General features: G+C 47.5%; 1 protein-coding gene across 3 annotated transcripts; it reads right to left on the bottom strand.

The window, feature by feature from the left end:
- Positions 1–2,258: 2,258 nt before the first annotated feature.
- Positions 2,259–12,030, bottom strand: LOC146423836 (ceramide synthase-like). Of its 3 annotated transcripts, none has more exons than XM_085044555.1 (5): positions 11,809–12,029; positions 9,593–9,679; positions 6,857–7,070; positions 3,882–3,965; positions 2,259–2,453 (listed from the first exon to the last, which is right to left on the bottom strand). In XM_085044555.1, exons 1-5 carry the CDS (start codon positions 11,994–11,996, stop codon positions 2,352–2,354), a joined length of 675 nt encoding a protein of 224 aa, XP_084900681.1. In that variant the 5' UTR covers positions 11,997–12,029; the 3' UTR covers positions 2,259–2,351. The 3 variants fall into 3 exon arrangements, with proteins under 3 accessions (XP_084900681.1, XP_084900680.1, XP_084900679.1); XM_085044554.1 differs by having other exon boundaries at positions 2,260–2,420; positions 3,850–3,965; positions 11,809–12,028; XM_085044553.1 differs by lacking the exon at positions 2,259–2,453 and adding an exon at positions 2,460–3,331 and having other exon boundaries at positions 11,809–12,030.
- Between the last annotated feature and the right edge of the window lie 7,289 nt (positions 12,031–19,319).

Here is a 19,319-nt window from a genome sequence, read left to right as displayed (position 1 = left end):
GATTTTTGGGATTTTTTGGGATATTTTTGGGATATTTTGGGATTTTTTGGGATTTTTTGGGATTTTTTTGGGATTTTTTGGATATTTTTGGGATATTTTTGGGATATTTTGGGATTTTTGGGGATTTTTTGGGATATTTTTGGGGATATTTTTGAGATATTTTTGGGATATTTTTGGGATATTTTGGGAGATTTTGGGATCTCACTGGTTCTTTTTTTAATTTTGGGGGATTTGGGGATTTTTTGGGATTTGGGGATTTTCAAAGGGATATTTTGGGGATTTTCGGTGGATTTTGGGATTTTTGGAGACACAAAGGAAGATTTGGGGGATTTTTGGGGTCAATTTGGAGGATTTTGGGGGAAATTTTTGGGGATTTTGTGGGATTTTGGGATATTTTGGGATATTTTGGATGAATTTTGGGACATTTTGGAGGATTTGGGGATTTTGGGAACTTTGGGGATTTTTTTGGGTTTTTTGGGGATTTTTGGGTGAATTTTTGGGATTTTTGGGATTTTTTAGGGAAACCTTTGAAAAATTTGGGATATTTTTGGGAGATTTGGGTGATTTTGGGATATTTTTGGGATATTTTGGGGAGATTTGGGGTGAATTTGGGATGATTTTGGGATCATTTTGGGGTCAGTTTTGGGGATTTTGGGATATTTTTTGGGGAGATTTTGGGGATTTGGGGAGGATTTTTGGGATTTTTTTGGGGGAAAATTGGGGAAATTTTGGAGATTTCGGGGATTTTGGGATATTTTTTGGATTTTTTGGGGATATTTTTAGGATTTTGGGTCAATTTTGGGGATTTTAGGATCTTTTTGGGGATATTTTTGGGGAGATTTTGGGGATTTGGGGTGAATTTGGGAGATTTTGGGATGTTTTAGGGAGAATTTTGGGGATTTTGGATTTTTTGGGGAGAATTTTGGGGTTTTGTGGTGAATTTTGAGGATATTTTGGGGTTTTGGGGTCAATTTGGGGGATTTTGGGATATTTCAGGGTGAATTTTGGGATTTTTGGGGGATTTTTAGGGGAAATTTTGAGGGATTTTGGGGATATTTTGGGGGATTTGGGGACATTTTGGGGAAATTTTGGGTATTTTGGGACATTTTTTGGGATATTTTAGGGATTTTGGGTGAATTTTGGGGAATATTTTTTGGGATTTTTTGGGGAATTTTTGGATCCCATTAGGGTTTAGGAGAAGATTTTTGGGATTTTTTTGGATTTGGGATTTTTTGGATATTTTGGGGGCAAATTTGGGGTCAATTTTGGGGTTTTTGGGATTTTTTTTGGGTAATTTTGGGGGATTTTTGAGGATATTTTTGGCATTTTTGGGTGATAATTTTGGGATTTTTTAGGTGATATTTTGGGGTTTTTTGGGGGATTTTTTTGGGATTTTTTGGGGATTTTTTGGGGATTTTTGGGGATTTTTTGGGGATTTTTTGGGATTTTGGGGGATTTTTGGGGATTTTTGGGGATTTTTGGGGATTTTGGGGGATTTTTGGGGATTTTTGGGGATTTTTTTAGGTGATAATTTTGGGGGATTTTTTTGGGATTTTTTTGGGATTTTGGGGATTTTTTGGGATTTTTTGGGATTTTTAGGTGATAATTTTGGGGGGATTTTTTTGGGATTTTTGGGGGATTTTTTGGGGATTTTTTTGGGATTTTTTGGGATTTTTGGGGATTTTTAGGTGATAATTTTTGGGGGTTTTTTTTGGGATTTTTGGGGATTTTTGGGGATTTTTTGGGGATTTTTGGGGATATTTTTGGGATTTTTTTAGGTTACCTTTTCGGGATTTTTGGGGGAGATTTTTTTGGGTTTTTCATGACTTTTAAATTTTTCTCAATTTTTTCTTAATTTTTTCTCATTTTTTTCTCAATTTTTTCTCAATTTTTTTCCCAATTTTTTCTTAATTTTTTCTTAATTTTTTCTTAATTTTTTCTCAATTTTTTCTCAATTTTTTCTCAATTTTTTTCCCAATTTTTTCTTAATTTTTTCTTAATTTTTTCTTAATTTTTCTTAATTTTTTCTTAATTAATTTTTTAAATTTTTTTAATTTTTTCCTAATTTTTTTCTTAATTTTTTTCTTAATTTTTTCCTAATTTCTTCTTAATTTCTTGTGGGATTTTGGGACATTTTGGGACATTTTGGGACATTTTTGGGACATTTTTGGGACATTTTTGGGACCTTTTGAATTCCCAACCCAATTTTGGGTTTTTGGTTAGAATTTTAGGATTTTTTGGGAGATTTTTATAGAATTTTCTCATTTTTGGGGATTTTTTGGGGTTTTTTAATAGGATTTTTATAGGATTTTTACAGAATTTTCCCATTTTTTTCCCCATTTTCTCATTTTCTATGGGATTTTTTTGGGGTTTTTTTTGGGAATTCCCAAATTTCGGACACCTGGGCACACCTGGGGACACTTTTTGGGGACGTTTCTCACCAGGATGAGCACCTTTCATGGGATTTTAATGGGATTTTTATAGGATTTTTACAGGATTTTTTTAGGATTTTCTCATTTTCTCATTTTCTATGGGATTTTTTTGGGGTTTTTTTGGGAATTCCCAAATTTCGGGATTCTGGTGACACTTGGGGACAGTTTTTGGGGACATTTCTCACCAGGATGAGCAACTTTCATGGGATTTTAATGGGATTTTTATAGGATTTTTACAGAATTTTCCCTTTTTTTTTGGGATTTTCTCATTTTCTATGGGTTTTTTTTGGGGTTTTTTTTGGGAATTCCCAAATTTTGGATATTTGGGGACACTTGGGGACAGTTTGAGGACATTTCTCACCAGGATGAGCACCTTTCATGGGATTTTTGTGGGATTTTTATAGGATTTTCTAATTTTTTTGCCATTTTCTCATTTTCTATGGGATTTTTTTGGGCTTTTTTTTGGGAAGTCCCAAATTTCAGATATTTAGGGACATTTGGGGATAATTTGGGGACATTTCTCACCAGGATCAGCACCTTTTATGGGATTTTAATTGGATTTTTATAGGATTTTTACAGAATTTTCCCTTTTTTTGGGATTTTCTCATTTTCTATGGGATTTTTTTGGGTTTTTTTTTTGGGAATTCCCAAATTTCAGGATTTTGGGGACAATTTGGGGACAATTTGGGGACATTTCTCACCAGGATCAGCACCTTTCATGGGATTTTAATGGGATTTTTATAGGATTTTTATAGGATTTTTTAATTTTTTCCCCATTTTTTCATTTTCTATGGGATTTTTTTGGGGTTTTTTGGGGAATTCCCAAATTTCGGACACCTGAGCACACCTGGCCACACCTGGGGACAGATTTTGGGGACATTTCTCACCAGGATGAGAACCTTTCATGGGATTTTTATAGAATTTTTATAGGATTTTTATAGGATTTTTATAGGATTTTAATGGGATTTTCTCATTTTCTCATTTTCTATGGGATTTTTTTGGGGTTTTTTTGGGAATTCCCAAATTTCGGGATTTTGGGGACACCTGGGGACAGATTTTGGGGACATTTCTCACCAGGATGAGCACGTTTTATGGGATTTTTATGAGATTTTTATAGGATTTTTATAGGATTTTTATGGGATTTTCCCATTTTTTTGCCATTTTCTCATTTTCTATGGGATTTTTTTGGGGTTTTTTTTGGGAATTCCCAAATTTCGGGATTTTGGTGACATTTGGGGACACTTTTTGGGGACATTTCTCACCAAGATGAACACCTTTCATGGGATTTTATGGGATTTTTATAGGATTTTAATAGGATTTTAATGGGATTTTCTAATTTTCTCATTTTCTATGGGATTTTTTTGGGGGTTTTTTGTGGGAATTCCCAAATTTCAGATATTTGGTGACATTTGGGGACAATTTGGGGACATTTCTCACCAGGATGAGCACCTTTCCCAGGCACACCAGGGGGGTGCTCAGCTCGGCCATCAGCAAGCAGCCCAGGAAGAAATCGCCTTTGCCCTGACGCCACACCTGGGCAGAGAGAGAGAGAGAGAGTGACATCAGACAGGTGAGTTTGACGTCATCAAGGTGAGAGTGACGTCATCCAGGTGATAGTGACGTCATCCAGGTGAGAGTGACATCATACAGGTGAGCTGTGACGTCAACATGTGAGAGTGACGTCATACAGGTGAGCTGTGATGTGATACAGGTGAGCTGTGATGTCATACAGGTGAGAGTGACGTCATCAAAACGTGGGGTGACGTCACGCAGGTGAGTGGTGACGTCATGCAGGTGAGCGGTGATGTCACCCAGGTGTGTGATTATGTCATTCAGGTGAGCGGCGACGTCATCAAGGCGGGCAGTGACGTCATCCAGGTGAGCGGTGACGTCGTACAGGTGAGAGTGATGTGATTGAGGTGAGTGATGACGTCATCCAGGTGAGAGTGACATCACACAGGTGAGTAGTGACGTCATACAGGTGAGAGTGATGTCATAAAAGTGTGGGGTGACGTCATCCAGGTGCGCTGTGATGACACCCAGGTGAGCTGCGACGTCATCAGAACCTGTGGTGACGTCGTGCAGATGAATGTGACGTCATGCAGGTGTGCAGTGATAGAATTGAGGTGAGCGGTGACGTCATCCAGGTGAGTTATGACATCATCCAGGTGAGCCGTGATGTCATCCAGGTGAACAGTGAGATCACTGAGGTGTGCAGTGATGTCATGCAGGTGAGTGGTGACGTCATACAGTGAGCATTGACGTCATCCAGGTGAGTGATGACATCACCCAGGTGAGCAGTGATGCCATCCACGTATGTGGTGACATCATCCAGTGAGCCGTGACGTCATGCAGGTGTGTTGTGATGCAATTGAGGTGTGTGATGATGTCATCCAGGTGAGTCGTGACGTCATTGAGGTGAGCGGTGACGTCACGCAGATGAGCCATGACGTCATCTGGGTGCTGTGACATCATCAAGGAAAGTGATGACATCACATAGGTGTGCCGTGATGTCACTGAGGTGAGCAGCGATGTCATCCAGGTGAGCTGTGACATCATCAAGGGGCGATGACGTCATCCGGGTGTGTGGTGATGTCATCAAGGCGGGCGATGATGTCATCCAGTGAGCAATGACGTCATGCAGGTATGTGGTGACATAATCCAGGTGAGTGGTGACGTCACACAGGTGAGTGCTGACGTCATGCAGGTGAGCCGTGACGTCATTGTTGTGTGCAGTGACGTCGTGGAGGTGGGTGATGACGTCATCGAGATGAATTGTGACGTCATCCAGGTGAGCGGTGACGTCACTGGGTGGCGCCCAGGTGACCCCAGGTGACCCAAAGCCTTCCAAAGGTGTCTCCAGGTGTCACCATGACGTCATCCAGGTGTCACCAAGGTGTCCCCAAACCCTCCCAGGTGTCCCCAGGTGTCCCAAACTGCCCCAAAATTGTCCCCAGGTGTCCTCAGGTGTCCCCAGGTGTGTCTCAATGTATCCCAGGTGCTCCAGGTGACCCAAAATCACCCAATTTTCACCCAAATTTCGCCCAAGTTTTGCCAGAATTTCACCCAAATCTCCCCCCAGGTGTCCCCAGGTGTGCCCAGGTAACCCAAAATCACCCCAAAATCACCCAAGTTTTGCCCAAATCACCCCAAAACTTTGCCCCAGATGTGCCCAGGTGCACCACGTAACCATAAATCACCCAAAACTGCCCAAATTTCACCCCAAAATCACCCAAATTCCACCGAATTTTCCCCCAGGTGTAGCCCAGGTGCGCCAGGTAACCAAAAAACACCCAAATTTCGCCCAAATTTCGCCCAAACTCCACCCAAACCACCCCAAATCTCCCCCCAGGTGTCCCCAGGTGTATCCCAGGTGCGCCAGAAATCGCAGAAATCACCCAAAAATCGCCCAAATTTTGCCCAAATTTCACCCAAACTCCACCCAAAAATCACCCAAATTTCACCCCAGGTGTGCCCAGGTGTGATAGGTAACCAAGAAACACCCAAATTTTGCCCAAATTCCACCCAAATTCCACCCAAACCACCCCAAAACTTCACCCAGGTGTGCCCAGGTGTGCCCAGGTAACCCAAAATCACCCAAATTTCACCCAAATTTCGCCCAAGTTTTCCCAAAATTTCACCTAAACCACCCCAAATTTCCCCCCAGGTGTATCCAGGTGTGCCCAGGTGACCCAAAATCACCGAAAAATCACCCATATTTCACCCAAATTTCCCCCTAGGTGTCCCCAGGTGTATCCAGGTGTCTCCAGGTGTGTCACAGGTAACCCAAAATCACCCAAATTCCACCCAAATTTTGCCCAAATTTCACCCAAACTCCCCCCAGGTGTCCCCAGGTGTGCCCAGGTGCGCCAGGTAACCAAAAAACGCCTAAATTTCACCCAAATTTCACCCAAATTTCGCCCAAATTTCCCCCCAGGTGTGCCCAGGTGTGTCACAGGTGTCCCCAGGTGTCCCCAGGTGTGCCCAGGTGTGCCAGGTAACAAAAAAATACCCAAAAATCACCTCCAAATCACCCAAATTTCACCCAAATTTTGCCCAAACTTCGCCCAAACCACCCCAAATCTCCCCCCAGGTGTGTCACAGGTGTGCCCAGGTGTGCCCAGGTGACCCAAAACCACCCAAATTCCACCCAAATTCCACCTAAACCTCACCCAGGTGTGCCCAGGTGCGCCAGGTAACCAAAAAACGCCCAAAAATTGTCCCAATTCTGCTCAAACTTTGCCCAAATTCCACCAAAATTTTGCCCAGGTGTATCCCAGGTGCACCAAGTAACCCAAAATCACCCGAAATTTCGCCCAAATTCCACCAAATTTCAGCCAAATCACCCCAAAACTTCACCCAAATGTCCCCCCAGGTATCCCCAGGTATCCCCAGGTGTGCCCAGGTGTGCCCAGGTGACTCACGGTGGCCACGGGGAAGCAGACGAGCACCATGGCGGCGTGGTGCAGCACCATCAGCAGCTCGCGGCGCAGGAAGGCGGCGGCGGCGCGCAGGGTGGGCGTGGCCTGGGCGTGGCCCTTCACCTGGCCGCGGCACAGGTGGCACAGGTACATGGCGTAGACGTCGTAGACGAAGTAAGGGACGGCGAAGGGAGGGTAGGCCGAGGCCAGCCAGTGCCTGGGGACAGGTGAGGGGGACAGGTGGGACAGGTGAGTTACCTGGGACAGGTGAGGTGAAATTCCCACGAGAAATGGGAAAAAATGGGGAAAAATGACCCAAAAATGGCTCAGATTGACCCCAAATCCACCCAAAATTGGGCTAAATTGACCCAAAATCCACCCCAGGTGAGACAGGTGAGACACACCTGAGACAGGTGAGGTGAAATTCCCGTGAAAAATGGGAAAAAATGGGGAAAAAATGGGGAAAAAATGGGGAAAAACGACCCAAAAATGGCTCAGATTGACCCAAAATTGGGCTAAATTGACCCAAAATTCACCCCAGGTGAGACAGGTGAGTTACCTGGGACAGGTGAGGTGAAATTCCCACGAAAAATGGGGAAAAAATGGGGGAAAAATGTGGGGAAAATGGCTGAAATCAACCCAAAATTGGGCTAAATTGACCCAAAATCCACCCCAGGTAACACAGGTGAGACACCTGGGACAGGTGAGGTGAAATTCTCATGAAAAATGGGGAAAAATGGGGAAAAAATGGCTCAAAATGACCCAAAAATGGCTCAGATTGATCTCTAAATTGGGGTAAATTGACCCAAAATCCACCTCAGGAGACAGGTGAGTTACCTGGGACAGGTGGGACAGGTGAGGTGAGATTCCCGGGAAAAAATGGGGAAAAATGGGAAAAAAATGACCTAAAAATGGCTCAGATTGACCCAAAATCCACCTCAGGTGAGACACACCTGAGACAGGTGAGACAGGTGAGTTACCTGGGACAGGTGAGGTGAAATTCCCACGAGAAATGGGGAAAAAATGGCTAAAAATGGCCCAAAAATGACCCAAAAATGGCTCAGATTGATCCAAAATTGGGGTAAATGGAGCCAAAAATCCACCCCAGGTGAGACAGGTGAGATGGACAGGTGGGACAGGTGAGGTACCTGGACAGGTGAGGGGAAATTCCTGTGAAGAAATGGGAAAAAATGGGGAAAAAATGGCTAAAAATGGGGAAAAATGGGGAAAAACGACCCAAAAATGGCTCAGATTGACCCAAAATCCACCCAAAATTGGGCTGAATTGACCCAAAATCCACCTCAGGTGAGATCAGGTGAGTTACCTGGGACAGGTGAGGTGAAATTCCCGTGAAAAATGGGGAAAAAATGGCTCAGATTGACCCAAAATTGGGCTAAATTGACCCAAAAATCCACCTCAGGTGAGACAGGTGAGGTCACACAGGTGAGTTACCTGGACAGGTGAGGGGAAATTCCAGTGAGAAACGGGGAAAAAATGGGAAAAAAATGGGGAAAAAATGGGGAAAAAAAGACCCAAAACCAGCTCAGATTGACCCAAAATTGAGCAAAATTGACCCAAAATCCATCCCAGGTAACACAGGTGAGACAGGTGAGTTACCTGGGACAGGTGAGGGGAAATTCTGGTGAAAAATGGGGAAAAAATGGGGAAAAATGACCCCAAAATGGCTCAGATTGACCCCAAATCCACCCGAAATTGAGCTAAATTGACCCAAAATCCACCTCAGGTGAGCACAGGTGAGTTACCTGGACAGGTGAGGGGAAATTCTGGTGAAAAATGGGGGAAAAATGGCTAAAAATGACCCAAAATCCACTCAAAATTGAGCTAAATGGACCCAAAATCCACCCCAGGTGAGACAGGTGAGTTCCCTGGGACAGGTGAGGTGACACAGGTGACAAGGGACAGGTGAGGTGGCACAGGTGTGACCCCAACCGTGGAGGTTCCAGGTGTGCAGGTGACACCCAGGGGAGCCAGAGACTCCAGTTTGGGGCTCCAGGTGTCCCCAGGTGTCCCCAGGTGTCCCCAGGTGTGTCCCCACCCTTCCCCCACCCTGGGGACACCTGGTGGGGATTGGGGACATCTGGGGACACCTGGGGACACCTGGGGACACTTTGGGGACACCTGGGGACACTTTGAGGACACCTGGGGACACCTGGGGATGTCACCTGGGGATTCAGGGATGTCCCTGCAGGTGTCCCCGCGGTCTGCAGGTGTCACCTGCCCAGGTGTCCCCAGGGGTTTGGGATGTCCCCAGGTGGGATTCAGGATGTCCCCAAGGTGTCCCCAAGGTCACTCACTGGTCATCGATGACGTCATGATGTCCCCATGGGTTTTGAGATGTCCCCAAGGTGTCCCTAAAGGTGTCCCCAGGGCTTTGGGATGTCCCCAAGGTGTCCCCAAGGTGTCCCCATGGGTATCACGATGTCCCCAGGGATGTCCCTGTGGTCACTCAGTGGTCATCGATGACATCATGATGTCCCCATGGGTTTCAGGATGTCCCCAGAGGTGTCCCCAAGGATTTCAGGATGTCCCCAAAGTGTCCCCAGTGCTCTGCAATGTCCCCAAGGATGTCCCCATGGGTATCAGGATGTCCCCAAGGATGTCCCCAAGGTGTCCCCTGGTGTCCCCATGGATTTCAGGATGTCCCCACAGTGTCCCCATGGGCTCTGAGATGTCCCCTGGTGTCCCCTGGTGTCCCCCGGGTGTCCCCATGTCACTCACTGGTCATCGATGACGTGCTGCTGGCAGGAGCTGGAGATGATGTATCCGGCTGTGGAGGCCATCAGCGCCTGCACCGAGGACACCAGCCTGGGGACAGTGGGGACATCATTGGGGACATCATCGGGGACATCATCAGGGACATCGGGGACATTGGGGACAGAGGGACAGAGTGACAGAGGGACACAGAGTGACACAGAGTGACACAGAGGGACACCGGGGTGGGGGATGGGCGCTGACGTCCCTAAGCCGTGTCCCCGTGTCACCACAGTGTCCCTAAGCCGTGTCCCCATGTCCCCTGATGTCCCTAAGCCGTGTCCCCTGATGTCCCTAAGCTGTGTCCCGATGTCACCAAGCTGTCCCTAAGCCGTGTCCCCAAGCTGTCCCCACGTCAGCAGCGCTGAGCCGCGGCTAATCCCGCCCCGCCCACCCCCGGATTGTCCCCAAGCTGTCCCCAACCCCCCCAGATTGTCCCCAAGCTGTCCCTCCCTCGCCAGGCCTGGCACTGTCCCTGCCGCTGGCATTGTCACCCCCCGGGGCCACCGCGGGGCTGGAGGTGGCTTTGTCCCCTCATTGTCCCCTCCATGCCATCCTTGTCACCCTCCCTGTCACCTCCATGCCACCCCTGTCACCTCCCTGGCCCGGTGCCACCTCCATCCCTGTCCCCTCATTGTCACCTCCATCCCCATCCCTGTCACCTGTGTCACCTCCATGCCACCCCTGTCCCCTCCCTGGCCCGGTGCCACCCAGCCTTGTCACCCTCCTGCCCCTCGCCGTGTCACCTCCAGCCTTGTCCCCTCCTTGTCCTGTCCCTGTCACCATCCCTGTCCCATCCTGTCCCCATGCCTGTCCCCATGCCACTCCCTGTCCCCCTCAGTGTCACCTCAGCCCTGTCCCCTCCCTGTCCTGTCCCTGTCCCCTCGCTGTCCCCATCGTCCCATCCCTGTCCCCTCATTCCCTTCAGCCCTGTCCCCATCCTGTCCCCTCCTGTCCCCATCCTGTCCTCTCCCTGTCCCTTCCTTATCTCTCCCCCTCCTTGTCACCATCCCTGTCCTGTCCCTGTCCCCATGCTGCTCCCTGTCCCCCTCAGTGTCACCTCAGCCCTGTCCCCTCACTGTCACCATCCCTGTCCCCCTCCTGTCCCCTCCTGTCCCCATCCTGTCCCCTCCTGTCCTCTCCCTGTCCCTCCCCTCCCCCTGTCCTGTCACCATCCCTGTCACCATCCCTGTCCCTCCTTGTCACCATCCCTGTCCCCTCCCTGTCCCCATCATCCCATCCCTGTCCCCTCCTTGTCACCATCCTGTCCCTTCCTTATCCCTCCCTCCCCCCTCCATCCCTCCATGTCCCCAGACTGTCCCCAGGCTGTCCCCTCGATGTCCCCTCCTTGTCCCCTGGCTGTCCCCTGGCTGTCCCCAGGCTGTCCCCAGGCTGTCCCCAGACTGTCCCCAGACTGTCCCCAGGCTGTCCCCTCCTGTCCCCTCCTGTCCCCTCCTGTCTCCAGGCTGTCCCCAGGCTGTCCCCAGGCTGTCCCCGCGGTGTCCCCTGTCCCCAGCTCGCTGGCCCTGCCGCGTGTCCCCGTGCCGCTCGCTGTCACCTCACCCCCTGTGCCACCTCACCCCTGTCCCCTCCTTGTCCCCATCGCCGCCACCCTCCCTGTCCCTGTGCCCCGTGCGGTGTCACCTCTCCTTGTCCCCATCCCTGTCCCCATCCCTGTCCCTTGTCCCTGTCCATCCCCTCTCCATCCCATCCCCCCGGCTGTCCCCAGACTGTCCCCCGGCTGTCCCCAGACTGTCCCCCGGCTGTCCCCAGACTGTCCCCCGGCTGTCACCTGGCTGTCCCCTCGCTATGCCATCCCCCTCCCCTGTCCCTCCCGTGTCCCCAGACTGTCCCGCGGTGTCACCTGGCTGTCCCCTCTCCATCCCTGTCCATCCCATCCCCCAGCCTGTCCCCGGGTGTCACCTGGCTGCCAGCACGGTGGCCCTGGCGCGGGGACAGCCGGTTATCCCTGTCCCTTGTCCCCATCCCTGTCCATCCCTGTCCATCCCATCCCCCCTGGCTGTCCCCTGGCTGTCCCTCCCGTGTCCCCAGCCTGTCCCGGGTGTCACCTGGCAGCCAGCACGGTGGCCCTGGCGCGGGGACAGCCGGTTATCCCTGTCCCTGTCCCCATCCCCGCTGTCCCCATCCCCCCAGGCTGTCCCTCCCGTGTCCCCGGGTGTCACCTGGCGGCCAGCACGGTGGCCCTGGCTCGGGGACAGCCGGCGATGTCGCAGAGCGCGCGCCGCGCCAGCAGGAAGAGCCCCGGGAAGAAGAGCAGCCCCGGCAGCGACAGCGACAGCGACAGCGACAGCGGCGACAGCGACAGCGACAGCGACAGCCGCGACAGCGGCGACAGCCAGCCGGCGGGCATGGCCGGGCGGGGCGGGGCCTGGGGGGGAGGGGCGGCGGGGGGAGGGGACAGCGCTGAGGGGACAGCGAGGGGACAGCGAGGGGACAGCGGGAGGGACAGAGGGGACAGCGCGGGGAGCGGGCATGGCCGCGGGGGGCGGGGCCTAAAGGGGCGGGGCTTGGGGATGGGCGGGGCTTGGGGACAAGGGGACAGAGGGGGGAGGGGACAAGGGGACAGCGGGATGGACGGAGGGGGGATGGGAAGGGAGGAGGGGCGGGGCTTGGAGGGGGCGGGGCTTTGGAGGGGGCGTGGCCAGCAGGGATGATGGGCATGGAGGAGGGGCGTGGCCAAGGGTGGGCGTGGTTTCGGACGAGGGGCGTGGCCAATGGAAGGGGCGTGGCTAAAAGAAGGGGCGTGGCCAAGAGGAGGGCGTGTCCAAAAGGAGGCGTGGCTAAGACAAGGGGCGTGACCAAAGGAAGGGGCGTGGCCAAGACCAACCCACTCCACATGACGTCATCGCCTATGCCTGTGGGCGGAGCTTTCCCAAGGGGGCGTGGCTAAGCAGGTCTCCTTAAGTGGGCGTGGCCTGGAGGGAAGGGGAGGGGCCAACCCCCAAGCCCCGCCCCCTCATTAGCATATCTCACCTCCTCTCCTCAACCCTCCGCGCTGCTCATTTGCATAAATTAGCAACCCGCCGCTCGCCCCGCCCCTTCCGGCCTGCGCGCTGATTGGCCCGGAGCGGCAGCCAATCGGGAGGCGTTGCCGGGCAGAGCCAGCGCGGCGCTGATTGGCTGAGCGGGCAGGGCGCGGCGCTGATTGGCTGGGAGGGGAGGGGGCGTGGCTTGGGGAGGGGAGAGCCAATGGGAGCGCGTTGCCATGGCGACGGGGGCGGGGCGCTGCATGTTAATGAGGTGGGCGTGGCTTAATTTGCATAATAAAGCTGCGAACCGAGAGAGAAGCCGAGAGAGTCATTTGAGGAAAAAATTGGGGAAAAAAACCCAAAATTTTGGGGTGAAGATCCCAAAATCCCAAATTTGGGGGTGAAGGGGATAATCTGGGATCCCAAAAAATTTTGGAGTTCCCAAAAAAACTCCAAAATTGGGCAAATTTGGGGGCAAAAAATGCAATTTTGGGGGCAAAAATGAGTGGAAAGAACCCAAAATTTGGGATGAGGATCCCAAAAAACCCCAAAAAACTCCAAAAAACTCCAAAAAGCCCCAAATTTTGGGGTGAGGATCCCAAAAAACCCCCAAAAAACCCCAAAATTGTAGCTGAGGATCCCAAAAAAACTCCAAAAAACCCAAAATTTTGGGGTGAGGATCCCAAAAACCCCTAAAAACCCCAAAAAAACCCTAAATTGGAGGTGAGGATCCCAAAAAATCCCCAAAAAACCCCAAATTTGGGGTGAAGGTGATAATTTGGGATCCCAAAAATTTTGGGGTTCCCAAAAAACTCCAAAAATTGGGGAAATTGGGGGTCAGAGGTTCCTAAAAATTCATTTTTGGGGCCAAAAATTGGGGAAAAAACCCCAAAATTTTGGGGGTGAGAATCCCAAAAACCCCCAATTTGGGGAGAGGTTGATCACTTGGGATCCCAAAAAATTTTTGGGGTTCCCAGAAAATTCCAAAATTGGGGCAATTGAGGGCAAAAAGTCATTTTTGGGGCCAAAAATTGGGGGGAAAACCCCAAAATTTTGGGGTGAGAATCCCAAAAACCCCAAAATTTGGGGTTGTAGGTGATCATTTGGGATCCCAAAAAATTTAGTTTACCCAAAAAAACTCCAAAATTGGGAAAATTGGGGGCAAAAAATGCAATTTTGGGGCCAAAAATGAGTGGAAAAAAACCAAAATTTTGGGGTGAGGATCCCAAAAAACCCCAAAAAATCCCAAATTTGGGGGCGAAGGTGATAATCTGGGATCCCAAAAAATATTGGGATTCCCAAAAACTCCAAAATTGGGCAAATTTGGGGTCAAAAAATCCAATTTTGGGGCCAAAAATGAGTAAAAAAAACCCCAAAAATTAAAAATAAAAATCCCCAAAACCCCAAAAAATCCCAAATTTGGGGGTGAAGGTGATAATCTGGGATCCCAAAAAATTTTGTTTACCAAAAAAACCTCCAAAATTGGGGAAATTTGGGGCAAAAAATGCAATTTTGGGGCCAAAAACGAGTGAAAAAAACCCCCAAAATTAAAAATAAAAACCCCAAAAACCCCAAAAAACCCAAATTTGGGGGTGAAGGTGACAATTTGGGATCCCAAAAAATTTTGGTTTCCAAAAAAATGTGGGAAAACCTCCAAAATTGCGGGAAAAAATTCAGTTTTGGGGCCAAAAATGAGTAAAAAAAACCCCAAAATTAAAAAAAAAAAAACCCAAAAACCCCAAAAAATCCCAAAATTGGGGGTGAAGGTGACAATCTGGGATCCCAAAAAATTTTGGAGTTCCCAAAAAACTGCAAAATTGGGCAAATTTGGGGACAAAAAATGCAATTTTGGGGCCAAAAACGAGTAAAAAAACCCCCAAAAATTAGAAACAAAACCCCAAAAACCCCAAAAATCCCCAAATTTGGGGTGAAGGTGACAATTTGGGATCCCAAAAATTTTGGTTTCCAAAAAAAATGTGGGAAAAACTCCAAAATTGGGGAAAAAAATCAGTTTTGGGGCCAAAAATGAGTAAAAAAAACCCCAAAATTAAAAAAAAAAAACCCAAAAACCCCAAAAAAACCCAAAAACCCCAAATTTGGGGGTGAAGGTGATAATTTGGGATCCCAAAAAATTCTGTTTACCCAAAAAAACTCCAAAATTGGGCAAATTGGGGGAAAAATGCAATTTTGGGGCCAAAAACGAGTGAAAAACACCCCAAAAATTAAAAATAAAAACCCCAAAAAACCCCAAATTTGGGGGCAAAGGTGACAATCTGGGATCCCAAAAAATTTTGGGATTCCAAAAAAACTCCAAAATTGGGCAAATTTGGGACAAAAAATCCAGTTTTGGGACCAAAAACGAGTGAAAAAAACCCCAAAAATTAAAAATAAAAACCCCAAAACCCCAAAAATCCCCAAATTCGGGGGTGAAGGTGATAATTTGGGATCCCTAAAAATTTTGTTTACCAAAAACTCCAAAATTGGGCAAATTTGGGGCAAAACTGCAGTTTTAGGGTCAAAAATGAGTGGAAAAAAACCCAAATTTTGGGGTGAGGATCCCAAAAAACCCCAAAAAAACCCCAAAAAACCCCAAAAAAAACCCCAAAATTGGAGGTGAGGATCCCAAAAACCCCAAAAAACCCCAAAATTGGGGGCAAAGGTGATAATTTGGGATCCCAAAAAAATTGGGTTGACCAAAAAAACTCCAAAATTGGGCAAATTTGGGACAAAAAATGCAATTTTGGGGCCAAAAACGAGTGGGAAAAAATCCCAAAAATTAAAAATAAAAACCCAAAAAACCCCAAATTTGGGGGTGAAGTTGGTAATTTGGGATCCCAAAAATTTTGGTTTCCAAAAAAAATGTGGGAAAAACTCCAAAATTGGGGGAAAAATTCAGTTTTGGGGCCAAAAATGAGTGAAAAAAACCCCAAAATTGGGGAAATTGAGGGAAAAACTGCAGTTTTAGGGTCAAAAATGAGTGGAAAAAAACCCAAATTTTGGGGTGAGGATCCCAAAAAATTCCCAAAAACCCCCAAAAACCCCAAAAAAACCCTAAATTGGGGGTGAGGATCCCAAAAAGCCCCAAGAAAACCCCAAAAAACCCCAAAATTTGCGGTGAGGATCCCAAAAAACCCCAAAAAATCCCAAATATGGGGGTGAAGGTGACAATCTGGGATCCCTAAAAATTTGGGTTGCCCAAAAAAACTCCAAAATTGGGCAAATTGGGACAAAAAATGCAGTTTTGGGGCCAAAAACGAGTGAAAAAAACCCAAAATTAAAAACAAAAACCCCAAAAAACCCAAATTTGGGGTGAAGGTGACAATTTGGGATTCCAAAGATTCTGGAGTTCCCAAAAACTCCAAAATTGGGCAAATTTGGGGACAAAAAATGCAATTTTGGGGCCAAAAATGAATGGAAAGAACCCAAAATTTTGGGGTGAGGATCCCAAAAAATCCCAAAAACCCCAAAATCGGGGGTGAAGGTGACAATTTGGGATCCCAAAAAATTTTGTTTACCCAAAAAAACTCCAAAATTCGGCAAATTTGGGGCAAAAAATGCAATTTTGGGGCCAAAAACGAGTGAAAAAAACCCCCAAAATTAAAAATAAAAACCCCAAAAAACCCAAAAAAACCCCAAATTTGGGTGTCCGGCTGGGGCGGTGGGGGATGGGCGGTGGGGGGTGGGGGATGGGCGGCGGGGGGAGGGGATTTTGGGGATATTTTTGGGGCTATTTTTGGGCTGCCGAAAAGGGCAGAGGGGAGCCGAGAAGGTCAGCGAGGGGAGGGAAATCCCGAGAGGATAAAAAGGAGAATTTCGCCGAGGAGCTGCTGCGCCCTGCCAGGACTGCCCGCGGTGAGTGGGGACCCGAAATGACCCGAAATTCCCAAAAAAATATCCCAAAATTGAGCCCAAAAATAGCCCGAGATCCAGCCGGGGGTTGGGAGGGGAGAGGCGGCGGGAGGGAGAAATTGAATCCGGAAAAACCCCAAAAATAGCCCCAAAATAGACCGAAAATAGCCCGAAATTGATCCCGAAAATATCCCAAAATAGCCCGAAATTGACCCCAAAAATAGCCCGAAATTGGCCCCGAAAATATCCTGAAATTGAGCCCAAAATAGCCCGAAATTGACCCGAAATTAACCCGAAATTGACCCCAGAAATACCACAAAATAGCCCTAGATTGACCCCAGAAATAGCCTAAAATAGCCCGAAATTGACCCCAAAGTCCCCCAAAATTTACCCCAAAATAGCCCGAAATTGATCCCAAAAAATCCAAATTAGCCCGAAAATCCCAAAATACCCAAAAAAATCCCCAAAATAGCCCCAAAATAGCCCGAAATTGACCCCCAAAATATCCCAAAAAATCCCAAAATTGACCCCAAAATGGAGCCCGAAATCCACCCGGGGGTGGGAGTGGAGAGGCGGCGGGAGGGAGAAATTGGAACCTAAAATACCCCGAAAATAGCCCGAAAATATCCCAAAAATAGCCCGAAATTGACCCCAAATATAGCCCGAAACTGACCCCAAAAATATCCCAAAATAGCCCGAAATTGATCCCGAAAATATCCCAAATATAGCCCGAAAATAGCAAAAAAATATCCCGAAAATAGCCCGAAATTGACCCCAAAATATCCCGAAATTGATCCCAAATATAGCCCGAAATTGACCCCAAAAATATCCCAAAATAGCCGGAAATTGACCCCAAAATATCCCCAAATATAGCCCGAAAATAGCCCAAATATAGCCCGAAAATAGCCCGAAATTGACCCCAGAAATACCCCGAAAATAGCCCAAAAATACCCCAAAAATATCCCAAAAATAGCCCGAAATTGACCCCAAAAATAGCCCAAAATACCCCGAAATTGACCCCAAAGTACCCCAAAATTTCTCCCAAAATTGACCCCAAAAAGAGCCCGAAATTGACCCCAAAAATATCCCAAAAAATCCCAAAATTGACCCCAAAAATACCCCAAAATGGAGCCGGGGGTTGGGAGCGGAGAGGCGGCGGGAGGGAGAAATGGAAACCTGAAAAACCCAAATTTGAACCCTGAAAAGCCCCAAAAAATCTCCCGAAAATAGCCCGAAATGGACCCAGAAAATACCCGAAAATAGCCAAAAAATCTCCCGAAAATACCCGAAATTGAGCCCCAAAAATATCCCGAAATTGACCTCAGAAATAGCCCGAAATAGATCCCAAAAAATCAAAAAAATACCCAAAAATTGACCCCAAAAATAGCCCGAAATTGACCCCAAAAATACCCTAAAAATATCCTGAAAATACCCGAAATTGATCCCAAAAATATCCCAAAAATAGCCTGAAATTGATCCCAAAAATACCCTAAAAATATCCCAAAAATAGCCCAAAATTGACCCCGAAAATACCCCAAAAATAGCCCGAAATTGACCCCGAAAATACCCTAAAAATATCCCAAAAATAGCCCGAAATTGACCCCAAAAATACCCTAAAAATATCCCAAAATTGACCCCGAAAATAGCCCCAAAATAGCCCAAAAATATCCCAAAATAGCCCAAAAATATCCCAAAATAGCCCGAAAATACCCCAAATTGACCCCAAAAATAGCCCGAAAATAGCCCGAAATTGACCCCAAAAATACCCTAAAAATATCCCGAAAATAGCCCGAAATTGACCCCAAAAATACCAAAAAAATCCCCCGAAAACACCCCAAAATTTACCCCAAAAATATCCCGAAAATAGCCCGAAATTGACCCAAAAATACCCCAAAAAATACCTCGAAAATACCCGAAATTGAACCCCAAAAATACCCTAAAAATATCCCGAAAATACCCGAAATTGACCCCAAAAACCCCAAAAATTGGACCCAAAGCCCCAAAAACCCCAAAATTGAACTCAAAAAACCCCAAAACTGAACCCCAAAAATACCCCAAAAACCCCCAAAACCCCCAAAATTGAACCCAAAACCCCCAAAATTGAACCCCAAAATCCCTCAAAATTGAACCCAAAAACCCCAAAATTGAATCCCCAAAACCCCCAAAACTGAACCCCAAAAATACCCCAAAAACCACCCAAATTGAACCCAAAACCCCCAAAATTGAACCCCAAAAATACCCCAAAATTGAACCCCAAAAATCCGCAAATTGAACCCAAAAACCCCAAATACCCAAATTGAACCCAAAAACCCCAAAACCAAATGAACCCAAAAACCCCAAAATACCCCAAAATTGAACCCCAAAAACCCCAAAATTGAACCCCAAAAACCCCAAAAACTGAACCCCAAAAATACCCCAAAAACCCCAAAACTGAGTTCCAAAAACCCCAAAATTGAACCCAAAAACACCAAAACTGAACCCCAAAAATAACCCAAAAACCACCAAAATTGAACCCAAAAACCCCAAAACTGAACCCCAAAATTGAACCCCCAAAACCCCCAAATTGAACCCAAAACCCCCAAAATTGAACCCCAAAATCCCCAAAACTGAACCCAAAAACCCCAAAGCTGAACCCCAAAAATACCCCAAAAACCACCAAAATTGAGTCCCAAAAACCCCAAAAACTCACCCTGAACCCCAAAAATTGAACCCCAAAAACCCCAAAATTGAACCCCAAAAATACCCCAAAAAACTCCAAAATTGAACCCAAAATCCACTCTGGACCCCCAAAATTTCCTCTAATCCCCAAAAACCCCAAAACCCCAAAATTCCTCTGAACCCCCAAAATCGACCCT

Source organism: Lichenostomus cassidix, unplaced genomic scaffold, assembly GCF_008360975.1.
Source record: "Lichenostomus cassidix isolate B80296 unplaced genomic scaffold, HeHo_3.0 HiC_scaffold_36, whole genome shotgun sequence".
Taxonomy (NCBI): Eukaryota; Metazoa; Chordata; class Aves; order Passeriformes; family Meliphagidae; genus Lichenostomus; species Lichenostomus cassidix.
The sequence above is the reverse complement of the archived record's forward strand: the minus strand, read 5'-3'. Positions and strand labels throughout refer to the sequence as shown.

Bases quoted from the DNA above. Each gene is read 5' to 3' on its own strand.
- LOC146423836 (XM_085044553.1), bottom strand. From the start codon at position 11,996: ATGCCCGCCGGCTGGCTGTCGCCGCTGTCGCGGCTGTCGCTGTCGCTG. The intron at 7,071-9,592 runs GTGAGTGACATG...ACCTGTCCCCAG, and splicing joins CAGCACGTCATCGATGACCA to GCACTGGCTGGCCTCGGCCT. The intron at 3,332-3,881 runs GTGCTCATCCTG...ATCCCATGAAAG, and splicing joins CCCTGGTGTGCCTGGGAAAG to GTTCTCATCCTGGTGAGAAA.